This window comes from Phalacrocorax aristotelis, chromosome 1 (genome assembly GCF_949628215.1).
Source record: "Phalacrocorax aristotelis chromosome 1, bGulAri2.1, whole genome shotgun sequence".
Taxonomy (NCBI): Eukaryota; Metazoa; Chordata; class Aves; order Suliformes; family Phalacrocoracidae; genus Phalacrocorax; species Phalacrocorax aristotelis.
Window position 1 is genome coordinate 30,187,375 of NC_134276.1, and position 24,635 is coordinate 30,212,009.

At 39.1% G+C, this 24,635-nt stretch overlaps 1 protein-coding gene across 3 annotated transcripts in view; it reads left to right on the forward strand.

The window, feature by feature from the left end:
• Positions 1–215: 215 nt before the first annotated feature.
• The window catches only part of INTS6 (integrator complex subunit 6), a 46,770-nt gene continuing 22,350 nt past the window's right edge, over positions 216–24,635 (forward strand). For 2 of the 3 annotated variants that reach the window (XM_075086261.1, XM_075086271.1), the window contains exons 1-5: positions 216–318; positions 630–790; positions 1,038–1,115; positions 1,889–2,038; positions 20,695–20,784. In XM_075086261.1, the coding sequence (XP_074942362.1) occupies positions 680–790; positions 1,038–1,115; positions 1,889–2,038; positions 20,695–20,784 (429 nt within the window). In that variant the 5' untranslated portion in view covers positions 216–318; positions 630–679. Of the gene's footprint in view, positions 319–341; positions 791–1,037; positions 1,116–1,888; positions 2,039–20,694; positions 20,785–24,635 lie in introns of those variants that run through there. The other variant, XM_075086269.1, reaches the window with a different exon arrangement.

Here is a 24,635-nt window from a genome sequence, read left to right on the forward strand (position 1 = left end):
GTGCCCCCCCAACCCGCCGCTGAGCATGCGCGGCACCGCCGCTCTGGCCGCCCGCTCCCCCGCCGCCCGCTCCCTCAGCGGCTCCAGCCACCTCCCCCCTCCTCCCCCCCGGCGACTTGAATATGCTAATGAGCGGTTACCGGGAGCCCTATGGTGGGGACGGGAGGCGGTCACGTGGGGCGGGGACGTGTCCTTCAGAGGCGGGCCCCGACCTGCCCAGTCCGCCTTAAAAGCGGGCGGCGAGCGAGGAAGCGCCTCAGTCAGAGAGAGAAAGTGCCGGGGTGGCGGGGCTGCGGCTGCTCCGCCTGAAACTTCTGAGTAACATCAACAGGGGGAGGGGAGGGCGGGCGGCGGCGGAGGAAGGTGGTGGTGGGGGGGGAAGGTTAGCAGCAGCGCAGCCCTATCCGCCTCTCCCTCATAAACCAGCCTGCGTCGGGCTGAGCAGGCCCCTCACACAAAGGAGGGCAGGGCAGGCAGGGCTGCCCCCCCTTCCCCCCCGCCTCGGCAGAGGGGCAGCGGGGAGGCGCCCTTCCCCGTGCAGAGCACTCACAGCCACTTACTCCTCTCCTGTCCCCCGTCTTCTTCTCTTCTTCCCCCTCCCCCCTCCCGCCCCGCCGTTCTCCCCTCAGCCCCCCGCCCGCTGTCCATGTAGCCGCCCGGCCGCCGGCGCTTCCGCACTATGCCCATCTTACTCTTCCTGATAGACACGTCCGCCTCCATGAACCAGCGCACCCATCTGGGCACCACCTATCTGGACATAGCCAAAGGCGCTGTAGAGACTTTCATGAAGGTACCGGCTCTGCCTTGCGAGAGGAGGCGAGAGAGAGCGAGAGTGACTGCGCGGGGAGGGGAAGGAGGGAGGGGGAGGCAGGGCGCGGGGGGCTGCCTGGGCCGGGGGCGCGGGGCGAGGGCGGGCGGGAGGGAGTGCGTGTGTGTGCGGGAACGGAGGGCAGGGCCGCGCCGGGCCGAGCCCAGCCGAGGGGCTCCAGCGCCGCCGCCTCTCGCCTCACCCTCTGCTTTGTCCCCCGCGCCTGCAGCTCCGAGCCCGTGACCCGGCCAGCCGGGGAGACAGGTACATGCTGGTCACTTTCGAGGAGCCTCCCTACGCTATCAAGGTAACCCCCGGTCGCCCCACCCCCCCCACCTCCCGCACACCCACCCCCCCGGTCTCCATCCGGCCCCTCCGCGCCGCTGCCGACGGCCGCCCCCCCGCCCGCCTCGCCCGGGCTGCCGGCGGTCCCGGGGAGCTCGGCACACACGGGCTCCGGCGGCGGCGGCGGCGGCGCTGACATCAACATGGCCGACATTTTTTTTCCCGTGTGTGTGTGTGTGAGAGAGCAGCAATGAACTGTGGGGGATATTTATTCAAGTTGGGAGAAGTGACAGCAACTCCAAGGAGAGTTCTGCTTGGAAGAGGGGAGCTGGGGGGTGGGGGGCGGGGGGGGAAGGACCGACTTCAGCTCGGAGAGACCGCACTCGGAAGGGGACGGGACTTCCCTCACCCCCGCCGAGGCGGGGGGAGGAAGGGGGCGGTGGGTCCACATGACACAGGACGGTGAACCTGTTGGAGGTCGCTTCAGCGGGCTTCCATCTGGAAAGGGCTGCGGGAGAGCAGTGTCAATAGCTGTAAGGTTTGTGTATCTGTAACTTCACAGAAACTTGTCCTGCGAAACAAATGAAAAAATCTTCATTTGATAGGCGGGTAGCTCTAAGGTTTAAGAGAATTACATATTTTCAGGCTTTATGGAATGATCCTAAATACTCTAACTTTGAGGCGTTTTATTAGCATTTGTAGTGAGCTGCATGCAGCAAGGAAGGCACTTTGTAACTTAATAGGAAAGCAGAGCTTGTATCTGGAGAATAAGTCATCTCACATTTCTCTTTTCAGGCTGGCTGGAAGGAAAACCATGCAACGTTTATGAATGAACTGAAAAACCTTCAAGCTGAAGGACTTACGACTCTTGGCCAGTCCCTAAGGACAGCTTTTGATTTATTAAACTTAAATAGATTAGTAACTGGCATAGACAACTATGGGCAGGTAGGTTGACTGTTAATAGGCAGAAAAATCATGAAACACAAGCTTCCCAGAGACAGCAATTAGCTAGTTGTCCAAAGCGGCATCTTCATGAAATACTCAATATGGGGGCTTCTTCAAAAGTAAGCAGAGCTCAGGTAGTTTGAAGAAATGCAGTTGCTGACTATAGTTTGGTACCCAACTTTTTTTTCTTCTTTTTTGTAAACTTCAGTTATTCTTCAGTTTTTAAACTGTCATGTAGCCTCCAAGTTGACCTTCTTGGTTAAACTTTGTCTTTTTTTTTTTTTTCTGTCAAGTCTATGTTTCGGAACCTTAGCTGGTGAGCCTGGTCAGGTCATGAAAACTTTGCTTCCTCTATGCAGTGCTGTATAATTAAATACAGTTTGGGAGATGAGCCGTTTTTCTAACAACCTGCATGTCTAGAAGTACTCAGTGGAGCACAACTTTTTCAAAACCCTTTCTTTCCAACAAGTTTACTACAAATTTTCTGCATACCCGTATTTTTGTAAACCTGCCTGTTGTATCAGAACCTTGAGAAGCTGTGCTTTTCTAAAGTCTGTATTGCACTTATCCGTTTAAAGCAGGACTCCTTTTTAGGGTTGGCCAGCATTCTCTTGCTCAGTAGCATGAATTGCTAAAAGACAGAAACCCTAGGTTAAACGTGCTTTAGGAAGTGTATGCAGTTCTTTCTGGCACTGGATCAAATCCTGGATTTTTTTTTGCATAAAGGGCACTATTAGTATTGGGCAAAGTTTATCGTGTACTTTTCACAAGGGATGTACTAACTTGATTCTCCCCTGTTTGTTTGTTCTCACATAATGCTCCCTCTCCTATCTGAGGATTGGTTACTGCTCTTGGTATTTAACATGGGAATGTGGTTGTGAAAATAAGTCCCCTTTGTCCCCCTCCCCTTTCCACTCTAAGCAGAGTCTATGTGATAACATGCCATGTTTGTTTGGGAAGGAAATTTCTCTCTTGTGTTGCATTGTTAGGGCTTTGCCACTAGGTGATCAAGTAAGCCTCAACATTTTTAAAATGCCAGTTTAGTGATGAAACGTAAAAAAAAAGGTGCTAGTTCTACACATGGGTTTTTTTTGTCTATTACCATCTGCTATCCTTTTATACATCTGTGTGCTAATGCTTCCCATTTTCTGATGTTTTTGTTTAGTTACATGAGCTATATGAAGCTTCTTGAACACTTACCACTGTAGGCACACATAAGAAATACTTGCTGTTTCCTGTTGCTACTGATAATTATAACACTCTCATTAAACCCCTGTCACATAATTTGCTCAGTGAACCAGCTGTGCTCAACTACTCAATCAAGTGGGCAATTGAGTTGCCATGACTGTTTTGACTTGCCTGTAGTTTTCGTTACTGCAAATAGCTGCTTTTTTTGTGGAGCAATGACTTTTTCTTTGATCTGTCTTGGTTACAAGTCTCCATCTGGGCTTCAACCCATCCTTGCTTAGGCCTGTCTTTTGCTCTGTTCCACATGAGGAGCTGGCTGTTGAAGAGGTGTTCACATGTGCAGTCAGGTGACAATGGAAATTCTAACTCTAATTTAGAGTCTGCAAAGCTAGATGAATATTTTGCAAGTGCCGGGTCATCTGCTGCTGAAGTCGCAGGTTACCATTTTGGCTCTGCTAATCAAAGTAGTGTTTTTTCATAAATTGGATCAAATTGTGGAGCGCTTAACTGGTCCTTCAGCACTCACAGGGGAGATCCAGGGCAGTTAACTCTGCTCAACTTCACATTGGCCTCTGAGCTCTCTGTCATGTTATCCTGTCAATGTCCTATTGTTTGTGTCTACTACCTAGAATTTGCTTGAGATAAATGGATGTTTAAACATACATGGTATGAGAAACTTACAAATTTGGGATAATAAAAGTGATCAGAATGCTCAGTTGCATTGGAAATAGTTTTCACTCAGAACACAAAGTGCTGATTCACTTCTTTAAACCAGTTACAAATATTAAGACCATAAATTGAGTAGTTTACTTAAATATAGCAGACAGATGTTTGAAGCGTGATTATTTTAGTGGGAGAAGATGATAATTTTACAAAAGTGCAGCATTTGGATGATCCTGGGTGTGGCATTAAGTGAAGTAATAGATCTAAACTTTTATTAAGGTTTTCTCTGGAAAATTTCTCCAGCTTAATATGCTTGGGTTTTTTTGGTTTATTGACCAGCTTCTAAGATATTTGCTAAGATCCACTTGTTTCACATTTATGAATTGTAAAACAGACTTATACATACAAATGACAAGATGTGATACAAGCTTGATGGGATTGTCTGGTTATGTCATCCAACAGTGTAATGTCTTGTCCCCCTGCTGAGTATGAATTGTTTGTTTAAATGGCAGTGTGACTCACCATACTTGATTTCTTTCAAAGTAGACCAGAGTTCTCCATCATCTGACTTCCTGAACAAGTGTGATGGCTGAACGGTCATTCTGAAATTGAGGACATTCTCCTGCTTCGTATTTTCTTGCAACATTAATGTTTGGATTTTTAATATGAGTATTTATCATGTTACTTCTTCAGTAAATAAGTACTGACTCAGTTGCTCATGAAGATTGAGTTACCAAGTGTACAGCTCTTAGCTGATCACAGTATCTCACATTCAGATCTTAAAGAAACACTGTCAACATGTTTAGTTTATCAAGAATCTGGAAGATTTTTTCATAAGCTGTTTCTGGTATTAATGCTGTGGTATGGCTTTATAAAACCTGTGTCTTACCTAGGGTTGTTAGATCCACATTTCTGTGAAGGTTTTAGTCAGTAACAAAAGATTTTGGAAAGCACAAGTATTTTAAGGTGACCGTTCCTTTAATTTTTACAGCACTTTCAGATTGATAAATTCTGTGTTATATTGCTTGGGTCCAATAATAGTTATAGTTTTCCCCCCCATACTATGCTTCGTGCTGATTATGACAGCAGAAGAATGAACCTTCAAACAGGGTGTCAGCTGTTAGCGTTCACTAGAAATAGTGGCCCTCTTTACCTTCTGTGTTTTTATAGAAAGCTTAGGAAAAAGTACAGGATTTGGATGTCTTCAGGAAGAAAGCAGTTTAAGCACATTAAGTTCAGTAAGGGCTCACTGTCATATCACACAAAAAACTATACTTCATTAGCCCAGTTTGCACTTAGCTAATTGACTTTTTTTTGTCATATTTTCCCCAGTTCAGCTTCCCATTGTTTCAGGTAGTCTGAAATACCAAGCCTTTTGCTAGCAGATTTTCTGTCCTCTTGGAATACGCTCTTAAATCTTAGAGCATGTTCAGCAGTACATGTGTAGTCACAGGTTAACTGAATAGTTACGAGGGAGGCAAACATGCACCGTGTTTACAGTTGATGGAAGGGTTCAATACTAATAGATGTGTTTCTGTGGTAACAGAAAATATGAAAAATGGGGTTATTATAATACAGCAAAGATGTAAACAATTGGTTGAATTGGAACAATCTATGTACTTAAATTATTTGCAATTTGTAGTGAGGTTTCTGAGTTCCGAATCTAAGGTAGGTAAAATGTACCAATGGAGTCTTGATACTCACATGCAAAGGACCAATACAACACTACAAACCTGAATCTGATGGATGCTTGAAATTGCTAAAGCTCTGATTCTGTGATACGCCATGTGTGTCATCTTGCCTATTGTTATTTGCATAATGAAGGTCTCTGACTATTTTTTCAGCAGTATTGCATAGAATGAGGTTTGAGAGGATAAAATGTACTTATCTGAGTGGATTTCAAAGTGGTTGAGTTGATGTATCACAAGGTATTTTTCCAAATTTCTTCAGGGTAAAATTTCATTTTAGTATTGTGGTTAGAAACAAGGCTTTTCAATAACATAAGATTTTTATGATCTTTTTATCTCACTAGAGTATCTTGCACATATCCTTCAGCATTGTAATTATTGATATGGTAAAACTGGCTTAGAGATGAATTTGACTTTTAAACAAATTTGATTTAACAAAAGCACACGCTAATTTAGTTGTTTTGAAATGGAGAAGGCAACTATAATGCTTCAGTAATCCAAGTGGACTTGGGATAGGTATTTTCATTCATGGTGATAAGGTGCTGTCTGGATTTAGACTAATACAGGAAACACTGTTTTGATGACCTACCAGGCTGTGCGCAGTCTTGGCAAAAGCCCTTTTTTTCTGCAGTGCATTTCACTTTCGTAGAAAAGCATAGCTCAGAGATTTTGAAACAAAAAATCACAGAATCATAGGATCATTAAGGTTGGAAAAGACCCCTAAAGGAATTCAAGTGATTAAGAGTATTTTGGGAAGGTAAAAATACGCTAAGGTCTGGAAAGACCTATTTCTGACCTGGAAGTTAGGTGTCCTGCATATAATGGCATTGTTTTTAAACACCATAGTTTGTTTTTTTATTTTTCCAAGGGTTTTATTCGTACCATGTATGCCCATCAAACAATCCAATCTTAGGTTAATTGCTACTTTATAGTTCTCCCTAAATATATGGTTAGACCCATTTGTGGCTACAGTAGCAGTGTTGCTGATGTGTTCACACAGTAAAACTTGGTCTGTAGACATCAGTAGGTTTTGCCATGATGGCTTAGATACTGTAGTATTCCAAATACATGTAAATAGCCTACCTAGGAGAGAAAGTCTAATTGTGCTTGCAGGCACATGTCAGCTTTGTTTTTTAAGTCACACATTGTAGACTGACTCCTTACTTATATGCTTACCTGTGTCTAAGATCTAGAGAGCTTTAAAAAGACCCAACAATCACACATGTGAAATATTGTCCCCTAACATTGCATACATTATGGTTTTACAGTGGTACATTCTGTTTTCTTTAAATTGTGGAGCAGTTTTATTTTCCAGTTGGGTTCTAAGGATTGTTACTGGATTTCCTTGCTTTCAAGAGTCAAAATCCTTTGAGCATGACTTGTCTTGGCATTCTGGCATCATAAACGCTGCACTGAAATGGCCTGTGTTGAGTGTGCATCCAAATTTGGAACCAAAGTTTAGGTTAGCATTTCCTGCTTTGTCATCCTGGCACTGTTGCACAGGCAGTTTGCTTCTCATGCTGGTAGAGGCAGAGGTTTGCACTTCTAGAGCAGCTCTCCCATCCTCTTTTTTTCCCCTCTTTCCACAACAAAACTGAATGGGAAAATTTCAGACAGTAGAAAACAGCATAGCAAGCTTAAGCATGGTAGTGGCAGAAATACATGTAAGAAAGGATTTCTCATAGTCTCCTGTTTTCTGTGGAATAGAAACAGTTTTAATGTAAACCGATATGCCTGCTAATGCCAAAGATCTATATGTAAAGTGCTGGTAAAAGTCAATCTTTCTCACCTCTTACATTATAAGATTAAGCATATTGCTTCCAATTTATACTTTTTAGGCTGTAACATTTAAGTGTGCCATCTTGTCCACTCTGGAAATGTTTATAGTTTTTTTAGTTTTGTTTTACAGTATCCTTTAATGAGAGGTATGTCAGGCATTGCTGCAAGTGTTTTTTCACATTGTGAGGTGGAACTGCATGCCTTTCAGGCTTCCCAGAGCAACAGAGTTCACTGAAAGTCTCTAATAATCACATCAGACTTAAGTGTTCTTAAAATCACTTGTCAAGTTCTAATCCATTATATTTTTAAAGAAGAATTTAAAAGTTAAAACAAGCTTACTGTATTTTTTTCTGATGAAAATGATCTCATCAGTCTGTTTCACTAGCAGAAGATGTGAGATACTTCATGTTCTGAATATGAAATATGCTTTCAACGCTTTGATTCTTTAAGTGCTCAGTATTTCAAGAAATTTTATTTGGAAGGGGCAGTGCCATAACCTGTTCATTGTGGCTTTGGTTTTTAGAGGTCAGGTGAGCTCAGTTATGCTGCCAAAGCTTAAGCAGATGGTATAGATGTCTGTCTCTGGCTGGCGTTCTTGGATTCACTCAAGTCATCAGAGGAAGTCTAAAGACAGGAGTACCAGAATTTTATCTCTTGGCTTGACTTTATCTGGAACAGTTTATTTGAACAGGTCATTATAGTGTCCTTGGATATAGTAGCTTTTTTATTTGGGTGCTTAAAGGTATGTGTCCTATAGTTGAACTATTCTTCTCTTTTTGAAATGTGTTTGCACTTCATCACAGCCAGTTGTCGGCAAGGCACAGAAAATACATATAGATCTAGAGCCAGGAGTTTGGTTACCTTGTGAAACACAAGTATTTTCCCCCCTCCCCCCAGTGTCTCAGTGGTTATGTTTATTCTCTTTAAGCTTGTTTTCACTTTCTTACTGAATAGTTAAATTCAGTCTTGGATTTCTGTTGTAGACAGTCCGTATATCTGAAGTATGAAGGGAAGAACTGTTATTTGTGTATGTGTCTGAATTCTAATTCAGCTGAGGCTCAGTTGAAACTATGATTGCATTGCTTGAGAGTCTTGCTTGCTGTTGCTTTTTTCTTGTAGTATATTCTGTACCTTTAACAAAGTGAGTCTTTTAGTTCATAGAATGTTCCCATATCTGCATCTTGTGCTTAAAGACAGTGTTAATGTTTCCACTTCATGTTGTGATTTTTAGCATCATGTTGTCTGGTTCTTTTTTTGAGTTGTTTTCACCTGTTGTGTATGCAGTAGATTGAAATGTCATAAAATTTGTGAGCATTAGTATCTAGCTAATACGAACTCGTACCAAGTGTCCAGTTTGCATAGTGTGATTATGGTGTTAATTGTCCAAAGTGTAGACCAGTCTCATTAAAGAAAAAGTAATACTGCAGATAGGAGATATGGTTATGTGTATTTAGGATAAATCTTTCATATGTATTAAAAGATCCTTGATTTTTTTAAGTGGATTAGCCTGTGAGCCATAAGAGATTTCTGATGATCCTGTAGTGTTTTTCTGTGATGTCTACAAAGGATATCACATGTTCATGAAGTATTTTCTATTTATCAGCATATTTTTACTATTATAATTCTGAATATTGACAGCAAACAGGATTTTGGGTTATTACTGCCTGTATATTTTATAAAAAAAAAAGATCGAAGGCATGTATTTAATCACTCTGGTACCATAAAGTTGGACCCTAATGGACTAGATCTTTCAAAAAGGTATAGGTGATTTCAGTCTTACATTAATGAGAAATCAAATATCTGTTATCTAAGTAACTGTTGTTTTCATTCTAGAGATAGTGTCTCTGCCCGAGTTAATTGATTTGCCCTAGCTTACATAAATCTACAGTCCGCTATAGATTTAAGCCTCAATTTTTCCAGTAGGGAAACTAGGTTAGTGTCTACAGCATTAAAATAGACAGGTAAGAAGTCGCTGCCTGGAAAATATGATACTAACCTTAGTCAGGAACCTTGAATGACTGTGACTGGGTCCCTGAATAGATAAAACTTCTGGTTGTATGAAATGGCAAGAGGATTTGTCAAAATCTGCTCCTACTCTAGTTATTTCTAATATGGGTGGTAAATGTGGATCTTGCAGCACTGCAGTGGTAGATAGCTAGAATAGCAGGTAAATGTTGATTGTGTCTAACATAGTTCCATGGCTTTAACATCGGTGGTCTTCTAGAAGACTGATCTAACAGGAATTGAAGTGCAGATGAGGTCTTTAGTATGAGGTTTGGACAGTGATTCAGGGACATACATATTGAAAATAATGCTTAATGCCCTGTTGTTGACTTGGCCAGGAAACTTTTACCTGAATGGATCATATTTGGTGTCTGCTCAGTGTAGCCACTCCCATTTCCTTTAATTTGTAGGGTTTTTTCTATCTATGTGTAACTGCTGCTTGTGGAGAGCAGGGTGTTAGTCTGATTGCATCCAATAATAATGTTTGAGGGTAAATTAGCTGAATATGTTGTGCATTTTGTCAATGTCTCCTTGAGCCAAAAAGCTGCATTGAACAAATCCAGAATATTTGTCATTGGAATCAATTTAGGGCACTGACATTTTTTGATGCTAAGCATACAAAATGTGAGTGCAAAATCTTTTTCTTCCACCAAGATGTACCCCCCTGCCCTCTGAGCTTTGAATCCCAGAATGCTGACTTGATTGTTTGCATCACTGTGTGTAAGACACATCCAGCCTAGCTGCCTGCTCTGGTCATGAACTTAGAGCCTCTTGTGCTCATAGCTGTGCCAAACTTGAAGCAAGTTGCGAGTGTGACTTAATGTAGTAAAATAAATCTGTGATTGATTCAGATCTTTAATAAGCTGGACTGTGAACTGTAGTGGTTCAGAATCTGTTTTAAAACAGCTAAGTTTCTCCTGCTGAAGGGGTGACAAACTCTGGGAGAGAGTTGTGGGACAGTTTTGGGGTGGTTATTCAGAAGAATTGCCTTATATTCTTGAGTCAATAAGCTAGTTTCATTCAGCTTGTCAGTACTCTGAATTGATAACCCCCCAAAAGGTATTTTGTATACAACTCTCTCTGGCTTTTCGCCTTGGTTTTTGTTTGTGGGGGTGGTGTTTTTCCTACTCAGTGTGCTGGCAACTGTGAAATTCATTACCCTTCTCCAGGATATGGAGGAGAGAGGCCTGGCTTAGTGCTGTGAATTGCACTGCCTGAGCCAGGACCAGCTATGTAAAGTCACTGCTGTGAAGCAGAAAGGCTGCAGTAATTAGGGACTTGATCCAGGGCTTGACAAGGTCAGTTATTTTTGGAATAAAACATAAGTATTTTTACGAAATATGACCAAAATCATCTTTAAACCCACATTCTTTGGGCCTGACTTTAAAGTTATGTTTGGTGTGGATGATTCTTTTAGCTTTTTAAAGTTTATAAAAAGCTGAAATATAATCTATTTTTAGCAGCTTGCATTTACTATATTTAGTCAAATAACTTTGGAAACCACCAGGATTTGTTTGTTGATTTATCCAATTTCAGGTTATTCCAGTAGTGGTTAATTTACTGACCTGTAACTAACTGATAAGGTGCATCTTTTTTTAAGGGACAGTTTCTGTTATTGTAAAAATGAGGTACAAATTGTGATCACGTTGCTTTGCTGCTTATATATTTAAATTATTGTAAGGAAAAGTTAAAATTCTTCCCTTTTTGGGATGATCTGTCACATCAGTGCTCACATTTTCAATGTCAGTGGCTTTTTGTTCTTTGTTTCAATGCTGTTCTTCACTGTTTAGTTACTTGCTGGAATTAATGGTATATGAAGTCCATTTTATGGTTTTTTTTTGAGGATGTCACATAATAGGTAATTGTCATAAATTGTGAAAGATTCAAGGACTGAATTGTTTCTGAAACTTACCAAGGACCTCACCTAAACTGGAGCACTTAGAAGTTAATCAAGAAGTTATCACTTATATAATACGTTATTTAGAACTCAATTAAATTTGTTCTTAGATGAAAGAAACAGGACAAAATCTTTATATTAAACTGGCATTTTTGAAACTCTGACTTAGTAATGTTGGGAACTCTGTGATTTAGGTACATGAAGGCATCAGTGTATCTTGGGATTTTAAGTTTGTCTTAGTAAATACTACCATGTATTCATTATTCCTTTTATGTGCAGTATGAACATAGTCTAAAAGTTTCTTGGACAGACATCACTTTTAACATGTGCACTGTTCAATATGGAGATTTTATATTCCAAACCAATCATCTCTTGCATTGAATCTCCTTTTTAGGCTGCTTTGGGTTGCTTTTTTTTCTTGCTGTTAGTTTTGCTTTTGTTCTTAGCACAAACTTTGAGTAGAATTCCAAAACGACTGAATTTGTCCTAATAAATAGTCTTTAAGCAGTACATTCAGTGCCAGACTTGGGAACTCAATGTGTAACGTTATGAGCATCTATAAAAATGATACAAAGCACAGAATTTTTTTTCTGCATGTTTCAAGATGGATATGCAATGAAATCATTGCCTATAGAACTCAAATTTGCAAGCGCAGGCAAAGCAAACAGCTGATATGCTTAAATATATTTCTATGATTTTTTTTTTTGGACAAAGGGTTTGGTGTGTCAGGCAATTCAGATAGCTGTTTTGTCTCCATAGTATTCTTAATTACAGTAAGTGATATCTGACCAGATTTTTAATTTTTGCTGTAGGGCTTCCAGGCTGGGCAGGAAGAGTATAAGATGACACATGTTTGGAGCGTCAATAGTTAATTGAAGCTATAAATGGTTTTATTATTTTTAAAGATTTAAAAAAAAGCTTAGGAGCAAATACAGAGGGGCAAATGACTTTTTAATACCACTTATTTTCCTAGATACCTTAAATTTCCTTTTCTACTTAACGTATGTTGATAGCATGTAGCCTGTGTTATGGAGATAGCAGTTGTTTCAAGAATGCTCCCTTCATTTGTATATTCTGTAACTGGTGTGCTGAGGAGTTTAATTTCTGGCTTGGCTTTAGGAAAAGTCTGCTGTTGCACTTGTCTTCTGCTTTGAAAACCTTTTGCTGTTTCTTTTGTTTTTGTTTTGTTTAAACCTGCAACTTGTTTGTTCCAGTCATCTGAAATACAGAAAGCTTCAGTTGTACCACCAAATCAGTGTCCTAACTGCGTATGCAAAAATCATTTTATCTACTGCTAATCTATAATGCCGGTAAGGGATGAAGCAAAAACCATGTAACTACCTTGCAATCCTCCACAGACGTTCCAAATAAGTAACTGTGGTTAGTGCATGTCTTGGGCATCAGAGTAACTCTTAAGCATTTGTAATATAGTTAACTAAAGAATTGTCTAGGATGTGAAAAATTACTTTGCCTATAACATTGCTGTAGCCCATAGGGAAGGACAGCTGTACATAGCTGAACTTAGACTTTCGAATGTCCTCACGGCATGGAGGAAATGTCTTTTGTGGGTAGCCATCCTTACTGCAAAATCATTGCCATTGATACCCTGATTTTCAGAGTGTGAATGAGTGCAGGAGAAATCATGAGTGCTTCAACAGCATTTTCCATGTTCTTGGAGGAAAAGATGGTGAGTTAATAGAAGCATGAGTTCAGACCTTGATAAAGTCTAGTAGACTTTTAGAACTCTGTTTTTACGGTCTTCTCCAAACGATAAAATCATTTCAGATAGTATTCTATCTTTTAGCTTCAAAAGAAAAGGGAGTGTATGTGTATGGAATACAGTTGAATGTGGCTGAGCCTTCCAAAAGATGGGCAATCAGCAGCAAAAAAGGGGAGAAGTGGAATGATAGTTCATGGCTTCTGGCATCAAGGACAGCACATACTGTTGTATTCAACAGAGCTCGATCAAGAGATTAGGGTTCAGTGACTGATTACATCTTATTTCTGCTTATACAGTAATTTCAGGTTTTTTGGTATACACAGCTTTAGAAAAGAAGTATTTTCCTGTTTGTATGTATTTTGAGATAGTATTCAAACAGTGCGTGCCTCACGTTTATCTCGTTACTCAATCACCTCATACAAGGATAGATTATATTAACTTGTGCCCCCTCTGCTGGCTAGTTTTCCAATTACAAAGTAAAAATGCAAGTCTATGTAGGTGGGGTACTCTCTGATATGCTATTTTGGCCAAATATAAATTTCTGAAAGTCCCTTTTATGGAGTTAAAACTACAATGAAAACCATGTGAATCCTAGTTTATGAGAGTGTCAGTGGTGGTGGTGAGAGTTGGTGTTTTCATAGTGCATAGTGATTGTCATGGGCTCAGTCTCCTTCAGCATTTCTCAAACCTGTTTCTTTCTGCCCTCCCTCAGTCGAAGAGATGCAGTGTTTTTACCCATCCTGTGTGTATATCGTTTCATATACAGAGGAACTAGATTTTTATGATTCTTGAGACTATGGAGGACTACACTTTGAGCTATTATCACCTGCATTTCTGACAGTGGTCACTTTCCTTTCAAGATGTGGAGCTCTCTTCTTTTGGGTGTAGTAAGGGGCTCTCACAGGTGATTAATTTACCTGCATTCTTCCTAAAACCTGTCTTTGAGGGTGAGGTAGTATGCCCAGCTACCTAGCATGAAGGGGAAGTAGAGCATAAGTCCTCCTATCTTGAATACTACGGGGAGAGCTGAAAGGTTCCAGTGTTATGATAGAGAACGTATGTCTGTACTACAGATGTATGTGGACCAGAGCTAGTGGTAAGAATCCTCCCACTGTCCTGCAGCCCTTTCAGAAAAACACTGGGCATTTTTTCTTGGTAGTAGTGCAATTCCTGGAATAGTGTTTCATTAGGTTGTTTCATAAGATTCTAACCTGTGACCGATCTGGTGTCTATCTTTGCCATTGTCAGGCACCAAGAGAGATTTCTGTTTTATATTAGAATTTTTTTTATGACTTAAACTTCATAACAGACTTCAAAACACTGTAAAACTCAGTGGTTAGCGTAGCTTTCATTTAATTTTCTTCCGAGGCTTCTGAAAGTGATCTTGAAATACATCTGCTGCACAAATATCTGATCATCTACTAGTAAGAGAGACTTGCTACCACTGCAAAATTGCATTATCTATTGAATAATCAACAGCATCAAGGGAACATATCAAAATTTTATGGAGAGCAAAACAGGGGAAAGTTAGCAACTTTGTGCATGAAGCCTGCACAAAGGCTTGTCAGAGATCTTAATCCCATACAGAATTGCAGTATGTCCTTCAGCTCTTCCTTGGCCTGAAATCACAGAAATCTCTCTGACTCTTAAGTGGTTCCTGTTTGTGGGGTCAGTTTCTATTCTAAAACAGCCATAACAAATAAATATGGTTTCAAGGCTCTTTTTACCATGCAGGTTCAGTCACTTAGGTAACACTGTGATGCAGTTCAGAGGTGCTGTGCTTTTCAGTCTGGCCACAGAATCATGGAGCTCTTGTGGAATATCCTGTGAAAAGTCAGATTAATCAAAGCTAAGACTGTAGTAGAGCCTGACTGCCCTTCTTGCTCTTCCCTGCACCCAGCATATTCTTTACGTTCTGATAGATCATGGAGTTCCGTAGTGTATTTCTGCTAAATATTAAGTGATATGCAGCAGAGCTTCATCTGATAAAGCTTCCATTTAAAGCCATTTTGCTTTTTATCAAGTAGTATGAAATAATTTACAAACCTACTGAAGCAGGAAGCTTATTCATTCCTGAGTACTATAGTATGTAGGTATATATGTGTGGTTATGGTGCATGTCTACATACATTTGAAAGAAAATCTTAAGAGCGAAGTAGTTCTTTGTGAAGAGTTATACTGCCAGTTATGAATTCACGAAAATGCTACTATGATGCCAGTGTATTCAACTGTGTTTGACTTGGGAAATGACTGTGTCAGTGCATAAAATACAACTGATTCTATAGGTCTTCACAACTCTATTGATTGGTTCTGCAGGGATAATAGAAAATAGTCGAAGTAGCTGAAAACGCAAGTGGGACAAGTAAGAAGTTGCACAAGATGCTACATTTCCTATATAGCTGACACTCAGAGCATAGAGCAGCTGTTAAATACCTCTGTGTATTTGATAGTGTGCTGCCTTGAGCACTGAAGGAGAGACTCTAACAAATGTTAATGTTTTAGACATTTCAAGATTTTGCTAAAGCATAACTGAAGTCCCTCAGATACAAAAAGTGAAAACAATGGTGGATTTGGACCATCTGTTTTAGTTTGTTGAAATTCAAGCTTAGTGTGTTGGTATTTTTTAAGCTGTTATTAAAAAAATAGTTTTAAAGCTAATAATTTTGCCATCATCCTCACTTTCCAATTTCATTTTAAACTATTGTTTTTGAACAATGGTTGCTCACAGATTCTCATGAACATTTATGAGAATCTTGACCTTTTAAATTCTGAAAAACCTGATTGAATCAAAAAACCCGATAGCGCACTTTTGTATTTCCTGGTCAGATGACTAAATTTACTGGCAGTTAGGGCTGATTCTTCTGAAAATAAAAGGCTGAGATGATATAATGTACGATGGATGTGCAGTACGACTTTTGTTAAATTTAGTGATTTACTAAAATGAAAGCGTACCTTTTAGATCATGATCTGAAAATGAGTTTTTTCTAGTGATTAGTGAATGCGTGTTCTGTTAAAAATATGCACTTTATTTCCGTTTATATTTATTTTCAACTTTTAGCCTTTCTTGGGCATGAAGCTTTTGTACTACTAAATACTTATTCTTTTTATAGTAGTTGCTTGTTGAACATGTCATTTTTAGGCTCTGACTTGGTGGTTTTTGGTCATGTTTCTACCTCAGCTATTAAGTTTTTCAACGCTTCTGCTCTGAAATTAATATTTAAATAAGGTGACAGTAGTCTTAAATCAGTTTTCTCGTACTGCATGTGTAATAGCATATACTTGCACATGTAAAGGTCACAACAGCTCTTGAATTGCTTTGCCTGTACATTTTGAAGAAGAAAAAAAAAATCCATGAATGTATTAACCAGTCATGCTGAAACTGGTTGTGAAGCTTACTTGCCTATGAAAGTGAATTCTTAGTTTTGAGAGTCTTAACCAGACGATAATGTCTTGATAATTTGATACACTTCTGGCTCGATCTGAGACGTCCTTTGAAGACATCACGCAAGCTGGGGTGGGCTGGCTGTACCTCTTGATGTGATCTTGTGTGAGCGGTGTGGAGCTCAGGGGTGCTCACAGCTCTGTTTTGTGTTATCTGAGCACAGCACAGAACTACTTCAGCTGGAGACTGAAGAAATGGCAACTGATCTAACTACGTAGCTTTGTGATTCAGAACAGAGTTGTGAAGCTATCAAATTGTTCAAAAGAATGCGTGTTGTATAACAGATAAGTTAGTTTTAAGGCTTTGAATCTCTTGCTTCTTCTGTTTTAGCCTAGCAAGCTTGCAAGATTGCCTTGGTATTGGTTCTGATATTTAAGTAACTTTCTTCCAAAAAGAGGTGTGTGGGGTTTTTTTTTTGTCTCCTTGGTGCATATCTGCCCTTGAAAACACAGTTTGTAGGTGAATGAAAAAATCCTTTTGTACCACTTCTCAATACTTGGTGGTTGAAGAGAGTGATCACCCATTAAAACCTTAGGTGCCTCTTCCTTAGTGCTTTTTTTACCACTGCTAGGAACTGTCAGAGGGAAAAGCATATTACTGAAAAGAATTTGCAGTCAGATGACTCTAGCAGCTATTTGGACTGAAAAGGATCCCAAATGAACCAATTTGCCTATATGACGCAATTAGCTGAAGTCCCTGTGGGAGCTAGTTACCACTGCAGTTTCAGCTAGAAAAATAAGTAACGTTTAGTTTTTCCAAAGTACTTGTTTATAAGCAAATCTATTTAAGAGTTTAAAATAAAACTTAAATACTTTCAATTTACTGTAGCCTGAGGAGAAAATTGGGACTCAAACTGCCACAGTTTAAATATAGCAGTTGAGTTTCTAAACTCTAAAATGTTTATCCACTCTCAGTGGTTATCTGTCTGAAAACAGGTAACAAGAACAGAAAGATCTTTGCTTATATGCTTGCTAGGATAGGCCTATATAATGCTAGCTGAAATTGTGAGTGATGCCCTTATGTTTCCCAAGATATTGGTACTGAGGTCAAGTTGATCTTTACCCTACTTAGTTTAAGAGCTCAGGGTTTCACACTTTCTATCTTTGACTTTCCTGTGTGTGAATGTAAGATGCTACTAAAATTAGCTGCTGGATTATTTTTCTTTTGAAATGAACAAAACCTTGTGGTGATTAGTTTGTTGTCAGAGTAAGTTGTAAACGGGTTTATTTTTTAAACCTTGGTATGCTGAGCTGATTTCCCGTGCATTTCGGCATACCTGTAAGCTGGCAATGAGCTGGTAATGTATGCTCTGTCACTCACTGTTTCACTGCGTAGCTAAAATAATTGAGCTGTGCTGAATTGATTTCGCATGAATTCACTGTCAATGGTGTTGCAATGTATTCTGAAGAATATGATATTTCTAAGTTATATAAATTTGTAGTGTTTTATTTTAATAGTATATTTCTAAAGGAAGAACAATAGAAGATTTTATTAGATTGAAATAAAGTTCCAAAACAGTAATTGACAAAAATGCTACAGTTTATTTTAACAAATTGGTAAGTGTAAGTCTTCTGGAATTTCATTTTGCTAAATCTACTAAAACATCTCTTGAGTTTTGAGAGCTTATTTATATACGAGGGTTTTTTAAAGAAATACCTGACTTCATATTGGTTTTGTATGCCTTCATATAGCTAAGGTGAGGAATAGGGTCAGAAGAGTCAGTGGTGTTCTTTAAGAATTAATGATATGGAAATTTTTAATCAAAAATAGTAAACCTCAATAATAGACACTATGTGAAATTCCTCCTTGATATATTCTAATTATGTTTCTGCTCCTTTAGGTGGAATGTAGGTATTCATTTCATGTTTCTAAATTGCATGGAACTGTGAACCTAAATGCAGCTAAGTGAACTCAGCTCTGTTCACTTGTCTTTAAACAGCTTAGTGGTGAACTGTATACTCTGACTTGATTTAATAAATTCTAGAAAGGGTAATATTTATAGCTGTACTGATGAGTTGACCTCAAGATTACTGTATTTTCACATCTAGCTAGTGAAGAGGCGATTTCAAGGGGAAACTTTCCTTTATTAAACAGGAGTGAAGTATTCTGCAATAGTACACTACTATTGTTTCCACAGTTAATCTGTAGATGATACATGTGGAAACGTGAGTTACTTTGTCTTTGTGGTCAGATTCTCAAATCAGTTGTTACTCTGTTGTTACAAATGAATGTTGTTCTGGTAAAAAGATTCTTCTTTTGTAAATATGTTGCTATATGAGTTGATTCTTGATCTTGTCCATGATCATCCATTGTGCAGGTAAAACGCTTGTGAAATTATACAGTATTGGGAAAAATTACTTCATCAGCCTGACACATTTTTCTGGGGGAGGAACTCAAGCTTACAATCTCTTGTTCCCTTCCTTATAATTTCATAATCATTCTGAGACCAAAGTGTTCAAATTTAAGGCTTAAAGTTTAGATGGTTAAAACTGAAAAAGATTATAGTTGAGGTACACAAAAGTGTTTATCCAGATATCCTCATTATCTTAATAGCAGTTGTCAGACTAAATTTCTAATATATTTCAAATTGGACCAGAATATTGACCTAAAGTGCATTGCTTATGACATCTAAATATTTTTGTCAATTGTCATTTCATTCTTAGAACCATTTACTAGCAATAGGATTAAAGTATTTTTATGTTCAGTACTCATGAGAACAGTATCCTTTTCCTCTAGTTAGAAACCCTGCTTTCAATATTATTTCAGTGCAATGTAATTAGCTTCCAGCTGATGTTTTGCAGTTGTGGTGAACTACTAGTTGGCAGAATAACATACCATAACTGTTCTTCAGAATTAAATAAGGCTAAATATTCTTAGGAAATTATTTTAATTAAAATTGAGTGTATTTTGAGAGTCCTTAAATTCTTTTGAGTAATTGTTTAAATTGGATTATGAACTAGCTTAGCTTTTGTGGAAGAGATTGATCTTCACTGTTTTAATTTTATTTTTGCATAATTTTTTCTGTAGTAAGAGTACGCTATTTTAAAGAAAATTGTAGGATTTTCAGTAAGGTTTGAGCAAATATTGAGCAAATAACTTTTTAATTTTTCTGTTAACATAGAGTTAATTGATCACTGTAAATGTGGTGTTGCCACTTTAAATGGGCCAACCCTCACCAAATGTATTTCAAATTGTTAGGTGATATTTTTGCTCTACGCAATTGGTAGATGATCCTTTTTATTAAATGGGTTGTAAAAAAATGGATTGAAAAGGTCTCTCTCTTAAAACTTACTAGTTCTCTGTTCATGTTTCTGGAGTAAATAAGTATTTGAGATAGTTTGTCTTTATAAGCAGAACTAGGCTGTGGGTGTAGTTGTATTTTTCTTTGTTTCCTGAAAAAGAAAAACAAGGCCTTGAGCTTGGCAATAGGAGAGTGGGACCCACTAAAGAAAAGCTTGTGGTGGCTTTTATCCAGTCCGTCTTTAACGCTAGCTAGAGTGGAACGTGCTACCTGGGCATGGAGTTCACGTGTCCGTGGATTACTTTGGGGTCCTGTTTTTTCCAGAGGTACAGTAGGCTCCTACCATACTGGCAGTAGGAAAAGGAAGTGCCAATAACAGACCAAGTTTTTTTTGTTACAGCTAAACTAGTTGAATGTCATGGTGGGATCACAGAATGTCTTACCTTGTATATGTTTCTATCTTAAATGATTCATATAGCAAGTTTATCTACTTTTCAAGTATTTGTTTCTGAAGTTTTGCATGCATGGTTCAATAACCTTGGTCAAAAGGTAACTGGTACTGTTCATGTCAGAGTTTTCCTTAGTATATAGAGTATTAGTTCTTAACCCGGGGATTGTGATCACAAGGTACTATGCAAATGCTTTAGGTGGTCACACAGTAGTTAAATCACACACAAAATCAACCCTAGAGTAGGGGGAATTGGAAATATCTCTGGTTTAAAGAGGCAGTTGTTCCTCTAGCTGCCAGTTTGTCAGAATACTGCAGTACACATTGTTCTTTAAGTCCTATGTTAACCATTTTTGCAATGTTTTTGTATGCATTTATTGATTACAGATATATTAAGTGTGTAGCTTTACATGGCCTAACTGCAAAAAGTCAAAACCGTATAGGACTGTACTATATAGTACATGAGAAAAAATACCTCAGGCCTCATTGTTTTGTTGGTGGGTATCAGTGGCTGTTTAATGACTGAACAGAAGTTTACAAATTTGTCACAGCATTTTAAAGGACATTCCCCTTTTTTCCCCCCTTAGGGACGAAACCCCTTTTTTCTGGAGCCAGCAATAATTATAACAGTTACTGATGGAAGTAAATTAACTACAACCAGTGGCATACAGGAAGAGGTAAGATCTGACCTCTGTTTACAATGATGTGTACTAAATGTTGTCTTAGAATACTGTTTACAGTAGGAGCATAAATGACTCCTCAAAAGTATGCTGTTAATAGCTTAAGCTTGCATGTTTTTTCCTTTTAATTTCAGGTAACTTTATGTAATAGTACTACAAAAATCTGAATAGCTCTTTTTCCTTATCACATGTGGCAGAAGCATATAGTACAACTGTTGGTCTGTTTAGTGGACTCAGTTCACTGTTTCTATCCAGGGAGTTCATGGCTTTTCAAATATGTTAGCAGAAGAAATTGATTTCTGTAAAGCATGTATGTGTTTAACAGGTCTAGATTTAAATTCTTTATGTATAGACCCAAATTAATGTAGTGATTTCCCAAAGGAAATCACTTCCCACTAGGGAGTATGTGAAATACGAACTTCTTTCACACTGGGCTCTTAAAGTGATTATAATCAAATCAGTAGTGTCCTTATGATCCAAGATAAAAGCTGAAGTAATGTATTTCAAATTAAATCTGTAGAGCAGTTTAAAACACCAGATCTTAATATACTGGAGTACCTGCTCAGACTTCTGGCAAACTCAGAGTGATAGCAAATGCCGAAGCACTGAACTATTTTAACTTACTGGCCGTTTTGAATACTTTCCTTAAAAAGAGATCACTAGGGATGAGGTTGGTCTGACCAGCTCAGTGTCCATTCCATGCAGTAGTAACAAAACCCAACCAACCAACAAAAAATCCCTAAGTTCATTCCCTTTTCAGGGAAAAGGCTAATATCCAAAGGTCTGTCCTAAAAGTTTGAAGGGAGGATTCAGACTTTCCCGTGTGGTATGCCACATTTGACTCTACAGATTAACTTGTACATTGCTGTTCGTTAGTTACTCAAATTTCTCCTAATACTTTATTATATGGTGTTTTTACAGCACTTACAGAAGTTGTTTGTATGGAAAGTGGTATTTGAGTGTTTTTGTAATGTATCTGCCTTAGAGGAAGAAAGTTAAATGACTTCATACTTTTATGTGGACTACTAACAAATAGCCATAGCCAGTAACTGAAAGGGAATGCCTGGATCAATGATACCAAGTAGGTTGTCTGTAAAAACCTCACTTTCATCATATTTTTTACCCAATAAGCTGTTTTCAGCTTAATCCAGTGATTGATTGGTGTGGTCCAAAATACTGAGTAGAACAGCAGCTTCATATTTACAGTGATTGCCAGTGAGCAAATGTTAATTAAACAGAGGGTAGTGTGACACTTCTAGAGCCATCTACAGCATTTAGTGCTGTTAGCAGCAGAATACTGGTGGTTGGTTGGGGTTTTTTAAAGAGCTAACTGGGTAGTCACTTAGCTGTGTAAGTCCTTGAGGAGAAGCAACTTCTCTGCTGTTAGATGTCAGACTTCTAAAATCTGACATTGACATCCTGGAGTGAGGGACACCAAGATGCTTAAGTGGTGAAGCAAATGACACCTGGGTAGAGGCTCTGAGAGCTGGGTTTGTTCAGCCTTTAGAAGAGAAGCCGGTGGCTGTGGGGGGGTCTCTTACCACCATCTGCAACAACTTAATGGGGGAGGGAGCCTGGCTTTTCTTGGAGGTGCACAGGGCTGAAGTGAGAGGCAACAGCTGTAAATTATACAAGGGAAATTCGGATTGGATATCAAGAAAAATTTTAATTGCATGGGTGACTGAACATGGGCATAGGTTGTCCAGTGGATGTGAGATCGCTGTTATTGGAGATGCTCAAAACTGAATTGGACAAGGCCGTGAGCAATCAGAAGGCTCTGGACTGTGTAACCTTTGTCTCCCTTCTAATGTGTACTACGTGTTCTAACGTGAACTAATGTGTTCTATGATTTTACATTAAGTTTCTTTTCATCTTGTTCATTTATCAGAAATGATTTAGGTAAGAAAGTTCTATTGGCTGTCGTGAGCTCTTTTTCTTACAGCAAGAGTCATGATTTTTTACAGGCAGCACTTCTTTGTCCCTTTTCCTTCAAATCTGGGTACAACTTTTTTACCTTAGTCTTCACAAGAAGACATCTTATGGTCAGGCAACCATTTGGTCACACGTTCACATCTTTAAATTGTTGTAACTTACATTGAAAAAAAAATGCAGAATCTGCCCTACTAATGGTAGTGAACAAATGATTTCTTGGTAAATGAGCAAATTTAAAGGCACAGCCTTCTGGAGGAACTGAAAGTGACCACTGCTCTTACTGCAAGACAAAATGCAAGTTTCTTTGAGTCTTCTTCCATATGTATTTACAGGGTATATATTTCATACCCAGCAATGGATGTGATTTTTTTTTTCTCCTTTGCCATAGCTGTGCCAGTAGGAACATACCTAATGCTATCAAAGAGCAGGGGAACAAAGCATCCAAGGATGCTTCTGTCTTTCAGAGATATCTTTTGCGTTTGTCAACATGTGTCCTATTGATCAGAATTCTTCTTAGTGTAGTTTGAGCATCCTTTACAGTTACGTCTCAAGTTGGACATGCAGAAATGAAGCAGAATTAATACAGTAACAGCACCCTGGAGATATGGAAGTCCGTTGTTGCTCTTCTGTTCACTAACAAAGCTTTTCATTTGCTTTCAAATGTCTTCTGTTCTTTGGGTTTGACTTTGGAGAGGCTTTTCAGAGTTGGTGTTGGAAGTGATCATATCCCACTGGCTATGACAACAGTGTTTTTACTTCCTGTGTAAAGTTCTTATGGCTAAGGCAGTATATTTTTAGTTCTTTTAAAACTTATATACAAGAGAACCGACAGAATGTTGGTTTTGGAAAGCCTGTGAAGCCAGCATGGAACCTGGAGGCAAGTTTTCTCAAAGCTTTGACATTCAGATGAACATTTGCATTCTTACCAATGAAATCAGCTTTATCACTATGGGAACACTGTCATTTGCCCTAGTGTTAAGCGGTCAACCTTAAACCCTGTTTCAGAGCTCTGGCTGAATTCTTCAGATGTCCTGTTCCTTTGTGGAATTTAATATGGGTTTTGCAGATAATGAGCTTTACCCATTCAGCACTACCTTGTCTCCAATGGAAGTGGCTCCTCAGACTGAAGACAGAAATTATGCAGCCTATGCAATTATCTCCACTGGCACAAGTTAATAGGATTTTCAGTCCTGTCGCTTCTGGCACTAACTTCTAATTCATCAGTGCTGATGTACTGAAGAGCACCAATGTCAATTCTACATCCAGCATGGCATGTTGACCAGATTTTTCCCTGGATTCACTTGTCCCAGTCATAACTTGAGGAAGAGATGGGCTTACACTGTTGGAATACCATCATTAGTTATTGGTCTCATACTATGGATTCCTCTTGGGGTGGCTTTTATTTCTAGCCCGATACCTCAAATTCAGTCTTAGCCCTTTCCTGATCTTTCCTTTAACAAGTGTTTAATTCCTTAAGGGGATTTCTCTTATTCCTCTTTATATTATGGAATGAATTGTCATACTTCTCCATTTTTGCAGCTGCTGGGCTATCTTCCCTTGTCTTCCTCCAATGTACCCTCTGTTTTAAGAGGCATAGCTCCTGTTTGCAAGATTGAAACTGGGTTATTGACCAATTGATAGATTCTGTTGAATGATTATGCAAACAAGGATGAGAAGAAATGTCCTCAAGCTGTGCTAGGGGAAGTTTAGGTTGGATATTAGGAAAAAATTCTTCACCAAAAGGGTTGCCAAACATTGGAACAGGCTGCCCAGGGAAGTGGTTGAGTCTCCATCCCTGGAGGTATTTAAAAGGAGGATAGACGTGGTGCTTGAGGATATGGTTTAGTGGTGGATTTGGCAGTGATAGGTTAGTGGTTGGACCTGATGATCTTAAGGGTCTTTTCCAACCTTAACGA